This window comes from Xyrauchen texanus, chromosome 25, assembly GCF_025860055.1.
Source record: "Xyrauchen texanus isolate HMW12.3.18 chromosome 25, RBS_HiC_50CHRs, whole genome shotgun sequence".
In the NCBI taxonomy this organism is placed as follows: domain Eukaryota; kingdom Metazoa; phylum Chordata; class Actinopteri; order Cypriniformes; family Catostomidae; genus Xyrauchen; species Xyrauchen texanus.
In genome coordinates this window covers 34198344-34218564 of record NC_068300.1, presented here as the reverse complement: position 1 = coordinate 34218564, position 20221 = coordinate 34198344, and the positions used below count along the sequence as shown (strand labels likewise).

Sequence of the window (20221 nt, the reverse complement as noted above, 5' to 3'; positions counted from 1 at the left end):
AAGATGGCTATGCTGCTGAAACTCCAGGAGTCAGCCAACTACATTGAATCACCGGAATGGGACATTTCAGGCAACCCCAATTTCTAGGATGAACTGAAGCACTCACTAAATGCTTGTGCTGTTATATATATATATATATATATATATATATATATATATATATATATATATATATATATATATATATATATATATATATACTATCCTGTACATTTGCACCTCCCTTGTCTCCTTAAGAAGGTTTGTGGGAGTCAGGAAAAGGAACTCTTAAGATCTTTCTCTTCAAGGCAGATGAAACTCTCCAACTAAAAGAAAAACAAGAGCTTATCCTACCAGATCTGAGCAAGAATCTTTTTTGCACTGTTGTCTTAATCAGTCCTTCCTTGGTTTATCTAATCTGCGAGTGCATGGCAATACTTGCAACTGAGGATTGAGGAGATCAGATGATTGTGAAGATGTGAGATCTTCTTGTCTAACATATTGGGCACCAATTTTATTTGACTTTTTATTGGTAACATCTGACCATATGGACCAAAATATATTTATTCTGTAGACATATTTCCCAGATTATCTACTCCACTCATCATTAAGTCACTTGAACCCTGTACTCAAAGGTGCAGTTACAGTGCCACGCCATTTGAACTAACTCACATGGATGCAAAATGTCATACAAGATGGTGCTTAGAATCCAGCCTTAAAAGAAACCCTTCATATATCACTAAGTCAGTTCCATAGAAATCTAAATATACTATTTATTACCTCACAGTTGCAAAGTGATGCAGTTTCAAGGTGCAGTACATACCCATAACCAGGTAGCATTTAACACTTCCCTCAAACATACAGACGTAGACTGTAGACAACAGCTGCTGAGAAGATGCACTTTGATTCATAGCTTTCGATTAAGAGTAAAGACTTCATGAGGGGCAATAACAGAGGTGCTGCTAACAGGTGCATTGGAGAAGTATACAACGGCTTAGGCCCGAAACATACTCTATCCACGTATGTGAACGCAAATGCATCTAGCTGCACAAGCTCCATTTCACTTCTCGTTGCATTTTGAAATCTGTCATATTGAATGCAAATATGCATTGCATTCTCAGTGTTGCCACAAGGGGCACTATAGAGGGCATTAGCGTATTAGCATTGTTGCAGTTTTCTCTTTCAACTACTGTCCTGCTGAAGAAACAGTTTGTAGAGATCTTGCAAGTTAGTTAAAGCCAAAGTTTGTTCATTTTTCAGTGTTAAAATACTTTTATCCCAGCTTAATATGCAGAAACAACTATAAGTAAGCCATTCATAGGTTAATTGTCTCAAAAACTGTAAACACTATAAAAATTCCTTGGTTTGTTAGAGTGACCGTTAGGCTTAAACCTGGCTCAACAACATTACTCAACCAATGGCGTGAGTTGGGGGCAGGACTATCTCTGAGTGACCAATGGCAGATAAAGGGTGTATTCGGAATGTTTTTGAAAACATTGTTTATTTTTGCAGTTCTATTTGGTGGCGCTAGTGCAGAGTCGATATGTTTATAGTTAGGTACATAAGTAACACATTCAGGCCCTGTTAAAACCTAGGATTAACATCCATCTCAGGTGATCCGATCACAAGTGGAAAGATGTGACAGACTGTTTTTCGTACAAGATGCGTAGAGTATGTTTCTGGCCTTACCGTCAGTACTTACTTTTGTGTGCTTGACCTTTGACCTTAGGTTCCCAAGGTGCTCATGGACCATCAAGATAATCAATGACTTGGTTCACACTGACCAAGTCTGATTTTTAGTTGGCGTACATCAGTACAACCGATTTCGATATATTGGATATTAACTACACTGCCTGAACAGATGGGTCCATCTTGCAAAATAAAAGTGCATACAGTCAGTTCTGAATACTGGATCTGAAAAACAAATCAGAATTGTGTGCAGTGTGAACAAAGTCAAAGTGGATGAAACAAATGTCTTTGTAAATACTGGAGGTTCAAAGCGAAGTAACATCCGTGTTAGATTATAGATTTACATGCACTTGTGTCCTTAGTTTTCTGTAACAATGTAGCCAATCTTGGAAATGATGTCATAATTGGTTTTAATTTAGGGTAATGGCAAGTCAAATGAACCCAACGTGACTCTAGGTCTTTTAGAATTTCTCAAATCATTTTTATAATCCGTAACCGTAATGACAAAATATTAACAAAAACTTGTGATTAAACACACATAATAACAATGATTGCTTGACTGTAACTAATGATTACAGGTGCCCAGAACTGTATGCGCATGAAAACTTTAACTTTGAGGAAAATAATGATGAATGATGAAGTTTAAAAAGGCACCTTATCATGAGATGCACAAAGGATGTGCTAGCAACAAATCTACAAGAGCAAAGTTATCTTTTACCTAAAATTTTACTATGACATATTTGAAATTGAATGTGTCAGTTACGTGTACTAACTGGTGTTAGTATTAGCTCTATCAATGTCAAATTTAAAGGCACGCTATTGTACGCAGAATGTAAATTGGAGATATCTGCTTTGAAAAACAAAATTGTTTGCCAACACGCCTAGTGCTCTTGATGATGCTTGCTCTTGAGTTTAAGTGTCCTGTTACTGTCAGACATATAATCAGACTGTTTTATAAAGGTCTTTTTGTACGATTTTTTTTTTACTACAGCATCTTAGTCTGACATTTGTAAATAGGATTTTCAAGAAGAAAAAAAAGCCGGAAGGAAGCAAAAAAAAAAAAAGGTATACAGTAGAATTAACACTGCAAGGATTAAATACAATAAATATAAACTGAATGTGTCTTGCTAGACTTACATTACAGTAAGGATTTTCGCTGTAACAATGGAATTTCATAGTCATCTCTCTTCATCGCCTTTCCTGCAGGTTAACTGCCACAAAGTCATGTTGCCTATGTAAACAATTTCCTCCTTTATTCTCTTCCGGATCGTACAAGGTATTGAATTGGCTTATCCATAAATTGACCACAACAACTCAAAAAACACATTTAAGGAAAGTGGTAGCAGTGCTTCACTTCACACCAGTACCTCAAATCTGTCTTAACAGCTCATTTTATGATCATAAACTTCCCTTAATTGCTAATGGATCGTTTGGGGATTTGGGGACGATTCCCTATAGTTTGTCTTGAAAATGTGCCTAATATAAGCCAACTTGTTGGACATTGCAATACCTAAACTATTATGTATTTTGCAAGGGATTGTTTGCTATTGAGGATAAGAATGTGAGCGAATTTGCTATGCTTTTTTTATGCTTGCTTTTGAGCTCGCTGGTGGTCTTGTTTCCAAATGTTATGGAAAACGAGGCTACTTTGCCGGCTAGCACAAACTAAAGCCATTTCCCACTCTCCAAATCAATATGTCTCCTCGTGTTAAAGATGTCATCTTAGTGTTGTGTGATATATCCGATCTGCTTTCTTGCATAAGAGGGGAATTTAGCAAACTGTTAAAGATAGGACATCCTCAAATGGGGTGTCTAACTAGCAGAGGGAACGCTTTGATTAATTAATTTATTTTCTACTTTCGACTTGTAATGTTGAATGTTCACACAGGCACAATAACAATACAAAAACCTGTACATTGTAAAATCATGTTTTTTCCACTTGTCTTAGATGAAACATGCTATATATGAATGAAATGTGTTTAATCAAACATATTTCTGGGTTGTTGTCACTATGCAGTGTTGGTGTAGCATTTTAGCCTGGGTCCAGTCATTAGTACCAATGACAGATAACAATGGTATGTGATGAAGCTAATGTGCACTTTTAATGGTGTTTTAATGTTGATGTATGTCACCATTCTTTGTCTGTAAAAAAAAACACATTGGACCTACCTATCCCACTGAGATTTCAAACAAAAACTATATCTCTTCATGTTTGTTTTTAAGACGTGAATCTTGCTTTGTCTTAATTCTTTTAATAAATCTTTCTATATTTGTATAGAACATTGTAAACATTGTAAATAGTTAACGCTTCTGCGACCACAATCACAGTAAAATATGAAGATCCGGCCCTAAGATGAGACACTATTGTTGTTGTCGGTTTGTATTATTATTTTTTGCAATCTACAGACTGTCTGCTGGAAAGAGGTGATAAAGGCATGTGCTGATCTGAGAGAATTTCATCCATCAAATATTCACTCAAGTTTTCAATAAACCTGTGCCATCCCTACACTAACATGCCTTCTCACTGGTCTTTTATTCTTGTTTTAGTTGGAATATATTATTTGGTAATTATTGCAACGATTATATTAACATTATAACCGGACATTTAAAAGCAGCTAAATCCTAGAATCACCCGGTGTCAACTATAAATCAGCTAAATTTCAAGTTTAACAGTTTCAGGTAACTGGTTTGAGGATACAGTACAGCGATGAGCCACAAAAATATGACCACTCACAGGTGAACCGAATAATGCTGATCATCTCCTAACAAGGCCACGTGTCAAGGTCTGGGTAGATTAGATGTTAAGCGAACAATCAGTTATCATAGACAATGTGTTGAATGCAGGAGAAATGGGCAGGAGTAAAGACATGAGCGACTTTGACAAGGGACAAATTGTTATGGCCAGACGACTGGATCAGAGCATCTCTGAAATGGCAAGGCATGTGGGGTGCTCCCAGACAGCAGTTGTGAGTACTAACCAACAGTGGTCCAAACCACTATGACTGGGTGTTGGGCACCCAAGGCTCATTGATGTGCAAGGGCAATGACGGCTATCCCCTCTGGTTCACAATATTCGAGAATACTTTGAGGAACATGATGAAGAGTTCAAGGTGTTGCCCTGGCCTCCAAATTCCCCAGATCTCAATCCATTTTAGCATCTGTGGGATGTGCTGGACCAAACAAGTCTGATACATGGCAGCTCCAGCACGCAACTTACAGAACTTGAAGGATCTGCTGCTAATGTCTTGGTGCTAGATATCATAGGACACCTTCAGAGGTCTTGTACAGTCCATGCCTCTGAGAGCTGGCTCTGTTTTGGCAGCACGTGAAGGACCAACAGCATATTAGGCAGGTGTTCATAATGTTTTGGCTTATCAGTGTATGTTTCTAAAACTGGTGTGTCCTAGAGCCTTACATAATCAAGAAGACATTGAGATAATTGTCTTTAAACAGGTTTCTTTACTAATTTTGTGCATCAAAGTTACTTTGAGAAAATCTCCTATCTCTTTATTTCATCAGTCAATTTTAAAGATAAGAAAAGGTTTACTTTTAAAAATAGTCAATTTACATTCAAATACAATTAAAGGTCTTTCAATCAAGCATTTTGGCAAGATATTTAAAATGACAGCAGTATCCATATAATGTATCTCTATGTGCAACCCTGGTTCTACCCAGAAAACTCCCCAAATTAATGTGTGGTTCCGAACATACGTGGTTTTGAGAACACTTTATTGAATGTTCTTTTTTAATTTATATTATTTTACCATAGGCCTACTAACTTTACCAGAACTTCACATGGAGGTTTAATGACATCAGTAGAGCACAACATTTTATATTATGTAGATATTGAGATCAGTTTATAGTATTTATAGCCAAAATGCTTTTATAATGATCAGATGGATGTTATAAAGTGTACATTTCACAGCTGAAAATGTTCAAACCTGCTTTTCTATCCCTGGGTTTGGTATACACCTCATTCACAGTAGCGCCATCTTCGATTTTTTTGAAGAGAATGAAAACGAGGCTGTGAAGGATGGACGTACTGTTTCTTTAATGACATGCACTGTATAAAATATCAAAACGCGCCTAGATCGCATATCATTTTCCAAAACTCGTGTTTTGTGGAGTTTTGTCTACTGACATTTCTTAGAAATATTTTTCCCAGTTTTTCGTCAGCGAAACGATCCAAAAACACTTTAAACACAGTATAACCCATTGACGTGACTGTGAGCAGATGACGCTGCTGTGAATAAGGTGTTCGTTATCCACGCGCTCTCCTTATCACTCCACAGACATTCGCGCTCTCACAATTTAAAATTACATTAGTCTTATAACAGTAGCCAATATGTTAAGAAAAAGTGCAGTTATTATACAGGTAACAATACGTAGTATGACGTTTTAATTAGCTTAAAATGAAGTCGGTTGCTGTGTAAGATTGGTACATGCAGCGTAGATTTTAATCGTCTGTTTGAGTCCAGAACGCTGAGGGGAAGACTGCATTTACAAAGCTTACACGGAAGAGGGCGACAAACCTCAACAGATGGGAATAAAGTTGACACATGAATGACGTTTAAAACGCAATTACCGTAAATGTTACCCTTACATAACGAGGTGAGAAGTGCTCAAATATTTAGGTCTGGGAATTGATAAGAACTGACTTGAGTGTACTGGTGGCTATTTAAAGAAGAGGAGGAGTCCTGAATCGAGGGTCCACACTCTGAGCCTGTATAAATTGAACTTCCCCAAAGACAGTGCCATTTCAAAGACTGGCCGTCCAGTAGTAGTCTTCCAAGCACCATGCCAGCCAAACCAGCACCCATCAAAAAGTCGGCCAAGAAGGCTGCAGAGAAACCCGCAGAACCGGAGCCCGCACCTGACGCTCCCACGGCAGAAGCGCCTCCTGCTGAGGCACCTCCAACCGTAGCGGTTCCGGCAGAAACTGTCCCGTCTGTGGATGCACCTGAGCCTGAAGGTACTCGGGTCACTGTCGAGCACAATGCATGCACTGATCTCTAAAATTGTCTCTACGCCCAACAACATCTCTTTTAAAGATACGTTGCATTGTTTAAACTTTTATAGAGACCATATTTAACGTTTAAAATATATATCATCACAGGCAGTATAAGATAATGCTTGTACTTTACACTATAATAATTTAAGAACGAATTGCCGAGGACATGCAGCCTGGACAACACACTCTGAACTTCACTTGGATGAGAACTATTGATGTTATTTACAAAAAATTAATAATAGTGTAATACTGGTAATAATATTTTTTTTTCTGCAGTGAGACACTTAATCTTATACTGATTTATTCATATAAATGTACTTATTTTATAATTATTTTTCATGCAGTTTTTATGACCTCATTACTTGAGAAACTACATGGAACTTTATTGTGGTAACAATCACTGTAGTAACTGTTTTTTTTTTTTTCTTTTTGGGGAAACTATAGTTGCCATGGTAAAATGGTAATATATTCCTTTATATATATATATATATATATATATATATATATATATATATATATATATATATATATATATATATATATATATATATATATATATATAAGTCCTTTAAGAGAATCTATTTTAAAGACCTTTAAGAAAATCTCTAACACCAGCTATAGGACACTTCTCCAACCGCTGCACTACTAAAAAAGGGAAAGAAAATTTTATGTGCTTTGTATTAAAGGATTAATTCACACCCAAAAAATGAAAAGTAATTATTTACTCACCCTCATGTTGTTCCAAAACGTATTGCTTTATTTCTTATGGGAAACAAACAGAGATGTTTTAATAAAAACCACGATCCATGTTAAAATCCTTTTCAATACAATGGTAGTGAATTGTGACTTACATTATAGCTTAAACATATCACAAAAGTATCATAAAAGTAGTCCATGTGAGTTCACATTCCAAGTCTTTTGAAGATATACAACAGGTTTTGCTGATAACTTTTTCTTGCAATTTTTTAGTAGCTCTGTCAATAATAGTCTTATTTAAAGGGATAGTTCACCAAAATAGGAAAATTGTCCCATCATTTACTCACCCTCATGCCATCCCAGATGTGAATGACTTTCTTTCTTCTGCAGAACACAAAGGAAGATTTTTAGAAGAATATTTCAGCACTGTAGGTCCATACAATGCAAGTGAATGGTGATCATGCCTTTGAAGCTCCAAAAAGCAGATAAAGTCAGCATAAAAGCAATCCATAAGATTTTAGTGGATAATCCATATCTTAAGAAGAGATAGGTGTGTGTAAGAAACAGATCAATATACAAGCCTATCATATTACTTCTGAAGATATGCATTTAACAATTGGAGCAGTATGAATTACATTTATGCTGCCTTTATGTGCTTTTGGAGCAACAAAATGTTGGTACTCATTCACTTGCATTGTATGGACATACAGAGCAGAAATATTCATCTAAAAATCTTTGTTTGTGTTCAGCAGAAGAAAAAAAGTCATACACACCTGAGATGGCATGAGGGTGAGTAAATGATGAGATCATTTTTGGGTGAACTATCCATTTAAGAGATCACTGGGCCTTGATGTATATAGACATTTATATTTATGACCACCTATCAGCTAACATATACCTAACATCCTCTAACATTTATATAACATGTAACACTATCCACTATCCCTGCTGCTAAGGAGGCTGATGCCCCTTAAGGTGGGACCTAAGCTTAGGAGAAAGCTAGAACAATTACACAGTACAGAATTACACAGTTGAATATTCAGATAAATATTTTTTTTTACAAGCAGTGCACAAATTGCAGTTTTTGTGTGCATTTACAAATGATGTTCTGCATGATGCATGCCAGTCATTGTATGACAATCATGTCTCAAATTTTCATTCAGTAACCCACAATTATGTATTGAATAATGATTTTGTCTTTGTTAAGACTTTGACATTTTTCTGTATTTTGTGTTTGAGGTTTTCTTATTCTTTCTTGAAAAGTTTTCATACATTAAGATGAGCATTGGTTTTACAATGTCTATGCCTGCTTGAGTGCAATCCCTAGATGAGGACAAGCTTCAAAATTAACAACAATATTGAGTCTATTTTTGTTGTCTCTCACAAACAATCAAATCGCTTTCATATCTGTTTTATAGCTTTTTATATGAGCTATAGATGATTGGGATTATTGCCTTGACTTTTACAGACAAAACTAACCTATTTTTAACATTTAACAATAGCTGCTGCTGCTGAAGCTCCTGTTGTAGAAGAAGGTGCTGCAGCTGAGGCTCCTGCAACTGGTAAACTACCATTACTAAACAAATAAAGGCTGCTTGTTAAGAACTGTTCTAATCTAGTGACCTCTTCTAAGCTGAGCACTGTACTAATGGAACTCTACCGATTTGCTATCAGGCCATACAGAGGAAGCTGCTCCGCCTACTGATACTCCAGCTGAGGGTAAATCATCTTTGGTTTTTTCATACTTTTAATAATTTAATTTCAGAGTTTTGGTCCAAAGACTTGCTTTATAATTTGAGATACACCCTCAAGGTTACAGTTCATTAAAGAAAGGAGAACATATTGTATGTTGAGGTTATATCAATATAGGTGATAAAATCTTTACCCTATTATAGAAGAAGCAAACTTATATATATATATAAATGTTTTTTTCTCTGAATCCTAATGTTCCTGCATATTTGAATATTAGCTGCTCCTGCTGAGGCTGCACCAGTAGAGGAGCCACCTAAACCACGAACACCTCCACCTCCAGCAGGTAATCTTTACAATGTGTAGCGGGGTGAGCACAAGACTTACACAGTGGGTGTGGCGTCATGCCTTGGAAAGATATTTATTGGAAATAATAATCAAAATAACATGTCCCTAAAGGGGAATAATAAAGTGTCAAGGGGAATAGTGTTCATAACAAAGGGGGAACGTGGCATCCTCGCGGTGAGATTGGGGCTCCATGAAGGGTGGGGTGGTGTCCATGGAATGGCCCAGGCATGAGCTGGGTCCGTTGGCTGCACAAGCCCCCCAAAATGCAGGGCAATGAGGACGAGCCGGAGAGGCAGAACATTCTGCCACAAATGTTATTCTTTCACATTCATCCATCCATACATACATCCATACATACATAAATTCATCTGATTATCCATCCATCCAACTGTCTATCCTTCTCTCCACCCACCCAACCATCCATCCATTCATCTGATTATCCATCCATCCAACTGTCTATACTTCTCTTCACCCACCCAACCATCCAGCCATCTCTACATCCATCCAATCACTTTTCTACTCATCCATCTATCCACCCATCCCATTACTTGTCCTACTCATCCATTTATCCATCCATCCAATCTCTTGTCTACTCATCCATCCACCATCCATCCCTACACCCACACATTCATCCATCCAACCATGCATCCATCCATCCATCCAATCACTCGTCTTCTCAACCATCCATTCAATCATTTGTAGATTCACTCAACTATCATCCATCCATCCATCCATCCATCCATCCATCCATCCATCCATCCATCCATCCATCCATCCATCCATCATCTATCCATTCAACTCTCCATCCATCCTATCACTTTTCTCTCATCTGATAGTTGTCTATCGATATTAAACTGAATTATCTGTCCATAAACAAAGACATTTCCCATTACAATGTGTATTCTTCCTGTTCTCTCTTTTCTGTACATTTCTGCATTTGTTAGTTTTGCTTACTCATGAAACTTAGCAGTGTGGTACTGCGGATTTTGTTGGCTCTTGTGATGTTCCTCATTTGTTAGTCATGATGGATAAAAACACATGATACCATAAATTATTAAATCTAAATGGATAAGAGAAAGTATTTAAACATTGAAAAGAATACACTCTTGACCACTGACATTTAAATTCATGAATATTATACCATTAAATGATTGTTATTTTATGTGTCTATGAATTTGCAGTGCCCACTAGTGCTCCTCAGAGCCTCACAGTAGAAGATGTCAACGATACCTCAGTCACTCTTAAATGGAGATCCCCGGAGACCACTGGAGACTCTGGACTGAATGGATATACCGTGGAATACTGCAAGGAAGGATGTGGGTACATAGTGTCATCATTATTGCTGATAAGCTTGTGAGATTATGGGTTGTTACAATTATCGTGCCTTCATCTTGAAAGTAAAACACGCAGAACTATCAGATGTCTCCAGAAAAGTAGGTTATGACTATATGTCAAAGCACCTGTCTTAGAAATGTCATCAGCAGACTGATTTATAACTAGCTCCTGTAAGTCTCCCTATTAGGACGGGATGCTTTCAACCAGCTGTCACTGTATCTGCACACACCACATTTAGATTTGTGGATCTATACTGACATCACTGATAGCATGTATTAATTCATATGTAATCTTTAACTGGTAGATAATACCATAATCCATAATTATTTGTATCAATATAAAGATTTTTTGAATGTTTAAAATAGAAAATGTATATTTTATGCATTGTAACTGGTCACCATTTCTTTTGGATTCAAATGTTTGGGTGAACTATTCTTTTTATGAGTAATTTGTTTGTGATACTCTATCTGTCCATTTTTACACCATGCAGCTTCTGAATGGGTGGTTGCCAACACTGAGCTCACCGTGTCCAACCGCTTCGTCATCAAGGACCTGACAACCGGAGACATGCTAAACATCCGAGTGGTGGCCGTTAATGCCGGAGGTTGCAGTGAGCCTGCCACCCTTGCTGAGTCTGTTCCCGTCCGGGAGATTGTGGGTGAGTGTGCATTCCACCTCAGCGGTTTGAAAGGGCATATCTCCATATGTAGGGTACCTATCAAAGTGATGGGCAGTGAATGTCATCTCCTACACTGATTACTTCATAGTGATATAAATCTCCTGTCTATTTTCTGAGCCCTGGATAACGTGGCCTAATGTTGAAGCACAGATTACAGTGCGGTTCCCGAGGACTGCAGCCTGGTGCTACCTCTCTTGCCCTCAATGGATTGAACAGATGTGTGTGTATATAAATCCCTCTAGCTTGTGCTGACAAGAGCTTTCATTAGCATTTAAATTACAAACATAAAGACCTAAAGCAAGACTGTCAATGCAATCTGAGCTCAGGACTGTGAAGTGTTGTAAACACATACGTTGTCCTCCTAAACATAGCAAATAGATTGTGTATTTGTATGTGAATATGTTTCCAGCAAAGAGAATCGTGTGAACTGAACAAGTGGAGGAATAAGAACTGTTTGTATTCCATGTTTAATTCCTTGCTCCAGCACTTGACCCTTGAATTGACTCTTGAATTGCTGGAATTATTCTGGTCCCACTGCCCAATGAATAACTTTTAAAAAATCAATTACCACAGATGTGATGAGGCTTCTAACACATCTGCTGAGGGAGTGACAAAAAAATTGTGATCTGTTTCTTTCTTCTTACTGATGTTATCCAGCACTATTTATTTTGATCTTCTTTTGCAAAGCCATGAAAGCATAATCGTTGAAATTTGCTATGGTCTCCCATTCACCGCCATTCAAATTTAGCCAACTATGACGACTTCCGCTTCATGACACATGGGTGTGTGAAAAGGGTCCATTACTAGATGTCTGTACAGGTCTAAAGTTGAAGCCCAAACCTGGCTGGTACCCAAGACTGTGTGACCCGACCCATCCAGTAACCTCAAATTTTAAGACCGAACCTGACCCTGAACTGCTCACTCTCTTTATAATTTCTTCTCCACGCAAGTAAATTTGTTGCAATGTGCTGTATTTTATTCAAGCACCGTCAGCATAATCAACATATATAACAGTATAGTAACAGTAAACATAGACAGTTTCAACAAGGCACAGCAGACCCCTCAACACGCCAGAACAGAAGGGAATTTTATAAAGCGCAGAAACATTTCTGGGTGAAGAACAATCTGGAATCATGTGTAACAGTCACATGAAGTCCTCTTTGCAACCTGAACTTACTTTAGAATAAGCGTTTCTTAAAATTGTTCTTCTTTTTAACTTGATATGCTGTCTAGAAAATGCATCAGTCATGTGCATATCAGAAAAAACTGCTAGATTAAGTACGCGCACCGGTCAAAGACATTCATACGATACATGTTTATATAGAAAAACAAAGCCAAAAAGTTTGGTCTGAACAGGCCTTAAATTGTCTGTTCACATGCATTGTTTTTCATTTATTACAAACCAGAAGCCAATGTTATACTTGAAAAACTGACCCGAAATGGGCCCAAAACCCGATGGGGTTGGGCTGGGTAGCAGACCTGTTTCTATGACTACCCCTTGTTTGTTTGTAAAACAAGTTACAAGACGTATTTGATTGACAATTCGTTTTAGGGGTGATTAGACCCTAACTGTTACAAACCAAATCATCTTAAAATCCTTTGAGACCGGAGTTCAGTTTAACTACATATTACTTTAATTGCATTAAAACTTCAGAATACAGAAGTGCCTCTTTTTTTCTTCTTCTTCTTCTTTTTTTTTTTTTTAACAGATAGTATGTGAAAACCTAAAATATATGTTAACGTATTATTAAGTGCTTCCATGTCAGTGATAAAATGATGGGGAAAGCACCCCATAATTGATTTCTACCAAAGTGATTGAATCGAGTGATTGAAGATCAATTGCATATTTAGTTGTTAAAAATAAAAGGAGAGCTAGATTTGAGATGCTTTAGTCAGAAAGTGTATTGTGACATTTGTGAGGAGGGGACAGCCAGTAATGATCAGATCTTTGAGAGGTCAAAGGCTGTGTGGTGCTAGAAAGTGATCAATGCTCACATATTCTAACACCCTTCTAAACCAAAAGAAGCCCTGGTAAAAAGACCAACATGGCTTATGTGTTTTCAATGCTGGTCTCCAGCTTTAGATGCTGGTGTGCTGGTATATGTTCCCCAATAGACCTCTTAATTTTCTTAACCTGCAAAGTTTCCTTGGCTGAACAGTTTCACCATCTTGAACAACATGGCTATGCTGACAGATAAACTAGACCAGTCCCGAAACTAGTCAGCATAAGCAAGTCTTGACCAGCATGGAAATTCATGCTAGTCTAAACTGGTCCTTTCAGCAGGAAGATTCGTTTTTTATGGAGATTCATGGTAGTGTTTTCAAAATTCTTTAATAAAGAAACCCCCTTTAAAATGGAGAAAATATCAGCTTTTACAAATGTTTCAATTTATTTTAATGTGCCTCAAATATCACAGTTTTTTTAATTCATTTATTAATTTACACTACAAATTAAAGAAGCAACTAGTTAAAATTCTGTGTGTGTGGATGAGTCTGTTGTTGACAAAGACGGGGCTATACTATTAATGCTGTTGTCCAGCAGACAGACAGGCGTGTGATGACTTTCACATTCCTTTCCACACCTTTTTTCACACTATCTATTTTTGGATGCATTCCCGCAACCTAATATACATCGTAGCATCACTACAAAACAGGCTCTCCCAATAAACCAAGTATATAAGCACTGTGTACTTTTAGAAAGTAAAATAAAAAAATAAATAATAATACTTTTAATAATAATATTTTTCAATTTGTCAGCTAACAATGTCATACAATGGATGTACATGCATCACAGAAGATTAAGGTACAATTGTTTTCTAAAGTAAAGGAAATTTCCCACCACAGTGTCATTTCCAGCGCATCTCAGATTCTGTATTGTGTTTAATAGAATTATTTAGTGGAAATTACACTGATGGAAATTTAATCTTTAATGTTTTTTGAAATAAAATGGCCCACTGCTTTGTCTTTCTAATGATAATTACATAGCTAATATTTTATACATCCAAAATACACACAATTACAAAATATTTGCATATTTAAATTTGAGCAAAATTACAGCTTTATTGGAAATGTTGCCCATTAAAAAACTCTGCTTATGAGAGATATTTACCCTAAATATTTATTTTCATATTTCATCTCAAGCATGCTCTTCACTGATATTTTTGAGGTTAGTGTACTTCGACATAAACTTTAGAATTTTTATATATATATATATATCAGACATAATTATTAAACATTTATAAAAATGTTCACACAATAAATATTGATTTAAACTTTGTTTAAATTATCATTAGTTTTAGACATGTAATGATTCATATTGTATAATTGAATTTAATTGTTTATTATTGAAAGTCTGGATCTGAGACAGTAAAAACTGTTTTTTATTATTATGTGCAATGTTGGGTGTATCTGATTAAAAAGTAATTAGTTACTGTAATCTAATTACTGTTTTATTAAAAACAGTTATGTAACACAAAAAGTAATGTAACTCATTGCATTTTCAATTCTTGTAATCAGATAACAGTTTCTGACTTTCACTGAGTAACTATGTATAAATACATTACTAGCACTAAAGTAATACTGTATGTACTGTATAATACATAAAAAAAATGTATTCAAATGTATGTCTGCTAGTGTTTCTGTGACAGCTGAAGGGTGTGTGAAAATTAATAAGAAGGAAAATAAACATTTTGAATTTGAGCGGAAAACCAAAAACGTTCCTTGGAAAAGGGATTTAGAAAGTAACATAAAAGTAAATTAATTAGTAATGCGATTACTTTTAAAATGAAGAAATCAGTAAAGTTATCTGATTATATTTTTGATAAGTAATTTGTTGTTTGTAGTGGATTTTATATTATGAGTAACTTACCCAACACTGATTATATGTATTTTATATTTTGTGAATCTCATTTCTTTCAGATCGCCCCAAAATCCGCATGCCCCGCTTCCTGAGGTCAAGATACATCAAGCAAGTTGGAGAACAGATCAACCTTGTCATTCCCTTCTGTGTAAGCCAAGACTTTTGTATTTATATTGCAAACAGAGAAGCAACATATGACATAATGTTTCTTAAATCATATATTCTCCATTTTTTAGGGTAAACCTAAACCTGTGATATCATGGACTAAAGATGGCCAGCCTTTGGATACAAAAAAGGTAAATATCCGCAACAGCGACAAGGATAGCATCCTGTTTATCCGCAAGGCAGAGAGGGAGGACTCGGGCAACTACGAGATAAGTGTGAAGGTAGACAGCTTCGAGGACAAGGCTATCATCATAATCCAGATTGTCGGTGAGGCACGCAATGATCTAGAGACTGTTAATTTTAGTTATCTTCTTGGAACATGTCTGTTTCTATCCTCATCCCATTCTCATTCTTAGTTCATTCCTTGACACCTCTGTGTACTGAATAAGACTTTAGAATGGAAGATGATCCAGACTTCGAAAACTAAATCAATTTGTAATGGTTGACCATTATTGTGCAGATCTGCCTGGTCCTCCAGCCTCTGTCAAGATGGTTGACACCTGGGGCTTTAATGCAGCTCTGGAATGGACCCCTCCCAAAGACAACGGCAACACTGAGATCACTGGATACACTATTCAGAAGGCTGACAAGAAAACTGGAGTAAGTCACTCACACGCAACCCTGTTAAGGATGATTTTCCCCCCGATTAAAGTAAATCGTAAAATTGTAAAACCCTAGTAAAAAATAATCAATTACATTTTCTACATTTTTACACAAAGTGTAATATTGACAAAATGTATCAGCATCAACCATTCCATGCTGTTACGTAAGTTATTGAAGAAGAAAAAATGACCAAATAGAAATGTTTCATTAATTGTATGAGAATTATAAGTTGATCAATCTACAAACCAAACTTTGGTCTCAAAAATAGTAAGCCCCTATAGAATAGGTAGAAAAGAATAGAAGGTTTCTCTACACTACACGACAGTCAGACTCCATAAATCGCTGTACTGTTCACATTTCACAACAAGGTAGTTTGTTGTAGCAGCATACAACAGAACGCAGACGAGGTGCATAAATAAAACAAAATCACGCAATAAATCAATGATCATGAGATCTCTCCAGAAAGAAATGGTCACGATCAGCTGCTGTCCAAAATATTTCTGTGTACTGTTTTTGTCTGTGTAAAGGGGTTTAGGTGGGAAAGGAGGAGGCGAGAACCGGCTTGACAGTATAAATAATATTTTTATATAAAACTAAGCCAAAAGACACAAACACACACATATGGCGGAGAAAGAGCTGATGACAGCTCATAACTCAATCATTATGTTGAGTCTTATTACAAAACAGCTATAGCTTGATGTGAAAACAAGAAGGTGAATGCATAAAGTACATTAAAAACACTTCATCTAAAGGCACTCTATGCCAAAGCATAGTTTGTTTACGATTTGATTATTGGATCAATCTCTTCTCCCCCGATAGCTCAGTTTGGCCGGACGGCCAGCTCTAGGAAGGGTTCTGGTCGTCCCAAACGTCTTCCATTTAAGGATTATGGAGGCCACTGTGCTCTTATGAACCTTAAAGGCAGCAGAAATGTTTTTTGTAACCTTGGCCAGATCTGTGCCTTGCCACAATTCTGTCTCTGAGCTCTTCAGGCAGTTCCTTTGACCTCATGATTCTCATTTGCTCTGACATGCACTGTGAGCTGTAAGGTCTTATATAGACAGGTGTGTGGCTTTCCTAATCAAGTCCAGTCAGTATAATCAAACACAGCTGGACTCAATTGAAGGTGTAGAACCATCTCAAGGATGATCAGAAGAAATGGACAGCACCTGAGTTAAATATATGAGTGTCACAGCAAAGGGTCTGAATACTTAGGACCATGTGATATTTCAGTTTTTCTTTTTTAATAAATGTGCAAAAATGTCAACAATTCTGTGTTTTTCTGTCAATATGGGGTGCTGTGTGTACAATAATGAGGAAAAAAAATGAACTTAAATGATTTTAGTAAATGGCTGCAATATAACAGAGTGAAAAATTTAAGGGGGTCTGAATAGTTTCCGTACCCACTGTATATATATATAATTTTATTATCTTCTCTGAGGTCAACTAACAATGTTAGTAAAGTTTTAAAAAGTTCAAAAAAAATTAATTTGGTCATATATCATAATTTCCCACCCTGTCTCTGACCCTCTGTCTGAAACGCTCAGTTTTAAGCTGTCTGGCCCTTTAAGACTTCAATGTAAACTCCCACTATTGTTGTTGGCTAACATTGTGCAGTCCTTCCAATACAGCCTATTTTAAACTCAATCAGAAGAAAATAAACAAACACAACACAAAATTGTAGTACATTTCACTGTTAACATATAACGTACACTCAACACATTTAATCTGAATGTATCAAACTGTTCACTTAAGCACAGCATAAACTATCAAATAGTCATGGCATTTAAAAAACATTAGTTAACTTACAGTTTTTCATCCAATAGTCCAATTTTAACTGCTCCATCTTTCAATAATAGTTATTTTGCAAAGCTTGAATCATATTGTGATTGTTTCACAAGCAATCCATGCTGAAATCTTCTGAATAAGCAAATGTTCTTCAATCCACTGGCTTCAACAGGCCAAAGCAGAGACGCTGGTCTTCACATCTCACATTTTTCTGGTTTGTTTACACACAGAATGGTATGTGTTTCTCCCAGTCAATGGCAGTAGAAGAATGAGACGCATTTTTAAAAGTTGCACTTGTACTGCTCTGAAAACACACCACACATTGCCATAAACGCATCAAAACTAAGTCCATTGAGTGCTTTTTTACAAAAGACAGATAATTAAAAATAGCACAGATGGGTGCAAAAACTGTCCAGGATGCCTTCAAAACAGTACAACAGCAAGACAGCACAGCTGAATGAAACACAATGGGGGATCTTTTTTGGAGTTATAACTTGACGTTGCATATTTTAAAAGCTGTTCAAAGTTATGTAGAAAAACATTTAAATCCAGATATGGAGTTGTCCTGTGTAAGTCCACTTTGGCGTTTATTAATCTCTCATGACCATCTCTCTCCTCTTCACCTGTTTGACTGACTGAGCACCAGTGGGCGGGGCCAAGGGTATAATGATGGAAAAATAGGTGTTGATGTCATGCTGAAGAGGCAGTCATATGCAGATGTATTTGGTCCTTATAACGTCACAAGTTCCACAAATTCCAAACGAGACCTTTTGCAGTTTGGTTTAAATACATTTTCTTTTTATATTAGGAAGTTTTCATTTCTGAAACGTACAGTATGTTTTTATAGTACAATCCCCTCTTATGTGTCAAAAGATCAAGGAAAATTTGATTCCTCATGTCAGAAAACTTTAAATTATTGTGAATATGAAATTATCTCCCTGTTCTGTTTTTGCATGACTATTGAGAAGTGATATAATGTATGCAACTGTTTAATGCTCACGTGTGTGTTGTATTTTGTGTGTTCTACTGATCAATGAGTATACATTAATCATATTAACTTATGTAATTCATATTTATCACTATCCTGAAAGCTACTCCACATTTTGCTATTCATGCATTGTGAAAGTACTGATAAGTTGGATGAATTGGTTTATTTGAATAGTATTGTTGTGTTTGGCAGGAATGGTTCACAGTTCTGGAGCACTACCACAGGCTAAACGCTACAGTCTCTGACCTTATTATGGGAAATGTGTATACCTTCAGAATTTTTGCTGAAAACAAAGTTGGGATCAGTGAGGCCGCTGCTGTAACAAAAGAAGTTGCTCATATTCAAAAAACAGGTGAGGTCACTTCCAATTTTTTTCCGTTTTAATTTAACCTGATGACTGAAGTGAAAGAAAATCATAAAATAACTTCAGTTGGACCTGGTCACTTTTTAGTCAGAATGTTTTTTAAATACTTCTCTAAACAAATACATAGATTTTGCTGAAAGCATGTAAAAAATGTGAATCCCTTTTGTTGGCACTAAAAATTGAAAGCAAGTACTAAATGTTTCCACCTTGTGAACAGATGACACTTGGCTCTATCTTGAGTGCTAATGTCAGTTCTCATTCTTCACATAAGAAGGTACACAGGATCTGCATAACATGGATTATGCAGAAGTGGTGGCATGACAACAAAGTAAAAATAATTTGGCAAGATGTGTCAGTCAACCCTAGACATTTAAATGAAGTTCTAAGATCAGTTAACTGTTACACCCAGAGGTGGTTCACAGCACTGAACTAAGTGTGGCTTTAACAAATATGCTACTTCACTTCCAGCCTGTTGTAAACTCTCATCTTGAGCTGTAATTGCAAAAGCATTCTGCAAGCACAAAAGGCAGAACATGGTCTTTGCTGAATGTAACTGTAAACAGAGCTCAACAGTAAGGATTGCAGATGGCCCACAGCCAGTGTGAGAGAATTTCAGTCATGTTGCATGAACTTTCACTTAACAAATTGCCAATGTAGCGTTGATAATAAGTCTTGCCTTTGTTGATCATGTACGTGATTTTATTTTTTTTACACCTTGCAAACTTAAACATGTGGTTTTCTGTGATGTATTGAACATTTTTGTATGCGAATTTTGCTGATTATCTACATACGGTATGTCACCAAGGTATGGTTATATAGCTGACTAGCGCAAATTAGGTTTTGTCGCAGTTGTGAGAATGAGTTGTGATAGTCTTAGATATATCAGTTACAAGTTTTAAAAAATTACAAATTCATTGTTTTAATTTGAATAACTTAAAAGTTATAAATATCTTAAATAATTAAAAATAAATAAATATATAAGTATATAAACTTTTAATGTTTACATTGAATAATGTTTAATGAAAAAT

At 36.3% G+C, this 20221-nt stretch overlaps 2 protein-coding genes across 4 annotated transcripts in view; both read left to right on the top strand.

Annotated features, from left to right (window-relative positions):
- LOC127618450 (neuron navigator 1-like) overlaps nucleotides 1-116 on the top strand; it is a 133253-nt gene extending 133137 nt beyond the window's left edge. For both annotated transcript variants that reach the window (XM_052090897.1, XM_052090898.1), the window contains one exon: nucleotides 4-116. In XM_052090897.1, the coding sequence (XP_051946857.1) occupies nucleotides 4-87 (84 nt within the window). In that variant the 3' untranslated portion in view covers nucleotides 88-116. The remainder of the gene's footprint in view (nucleotides 1-3) is intronic.
- A 6300-nt stretch (nucleotides 117-6416) lies between these two features.
- The window catches only part of LOC127618459 (myosin-binding protein H-like), a 41077-nt gene continuing 27272 nt past the window's right edge, over nucleotides 6417-20221 (top strand). The window contains exons 1-10 of one of the 2 annotated variants that reach the window (XM_052090912.1): nucleotides 6417-6640; nucleotides 8878-8937; nucleotides 9050-9094; nucleotides 9345-9410; nucleotides 10594-10728; nucleotides 11238-11405; nucleotides 15345-15433; nucleotides 15522-15717; nucleotides 15911-16050; nucleotides 19022-19181. In XM_052090912.1, coding sequence (XP_051946872.1) covers nucleotides 6466-6640; nucleotides 8878-8937; nucleotides 9050-9094; nucleotides 9345-9410; nucleotides 10594-10728; nucleotides 11238-11405; nucleotides 15345-15433; nucleotides 15522-15717; nucleotides 15911-16050; nucleotides 19022-19181 — 1234 coding nt within the window. In that variant the 5' untranslated portion in view covers nucleotides 6417-6465. The remainder of the gene's footprint in view (nucleotides 6641-8877; nucleotides 8938-9049; nucleotides 9095-9344; nucleotides 9411-10593; nucleotides 10729-11237; nucleotides 11406-15344; nucleotides 15434-15521; nucleotides 15718-15910; nucleotides 16051-19021; nucleotides 19182-20221) is intronic. The other variant, XM_052090913.1, reaches the window with a different exon arrangement.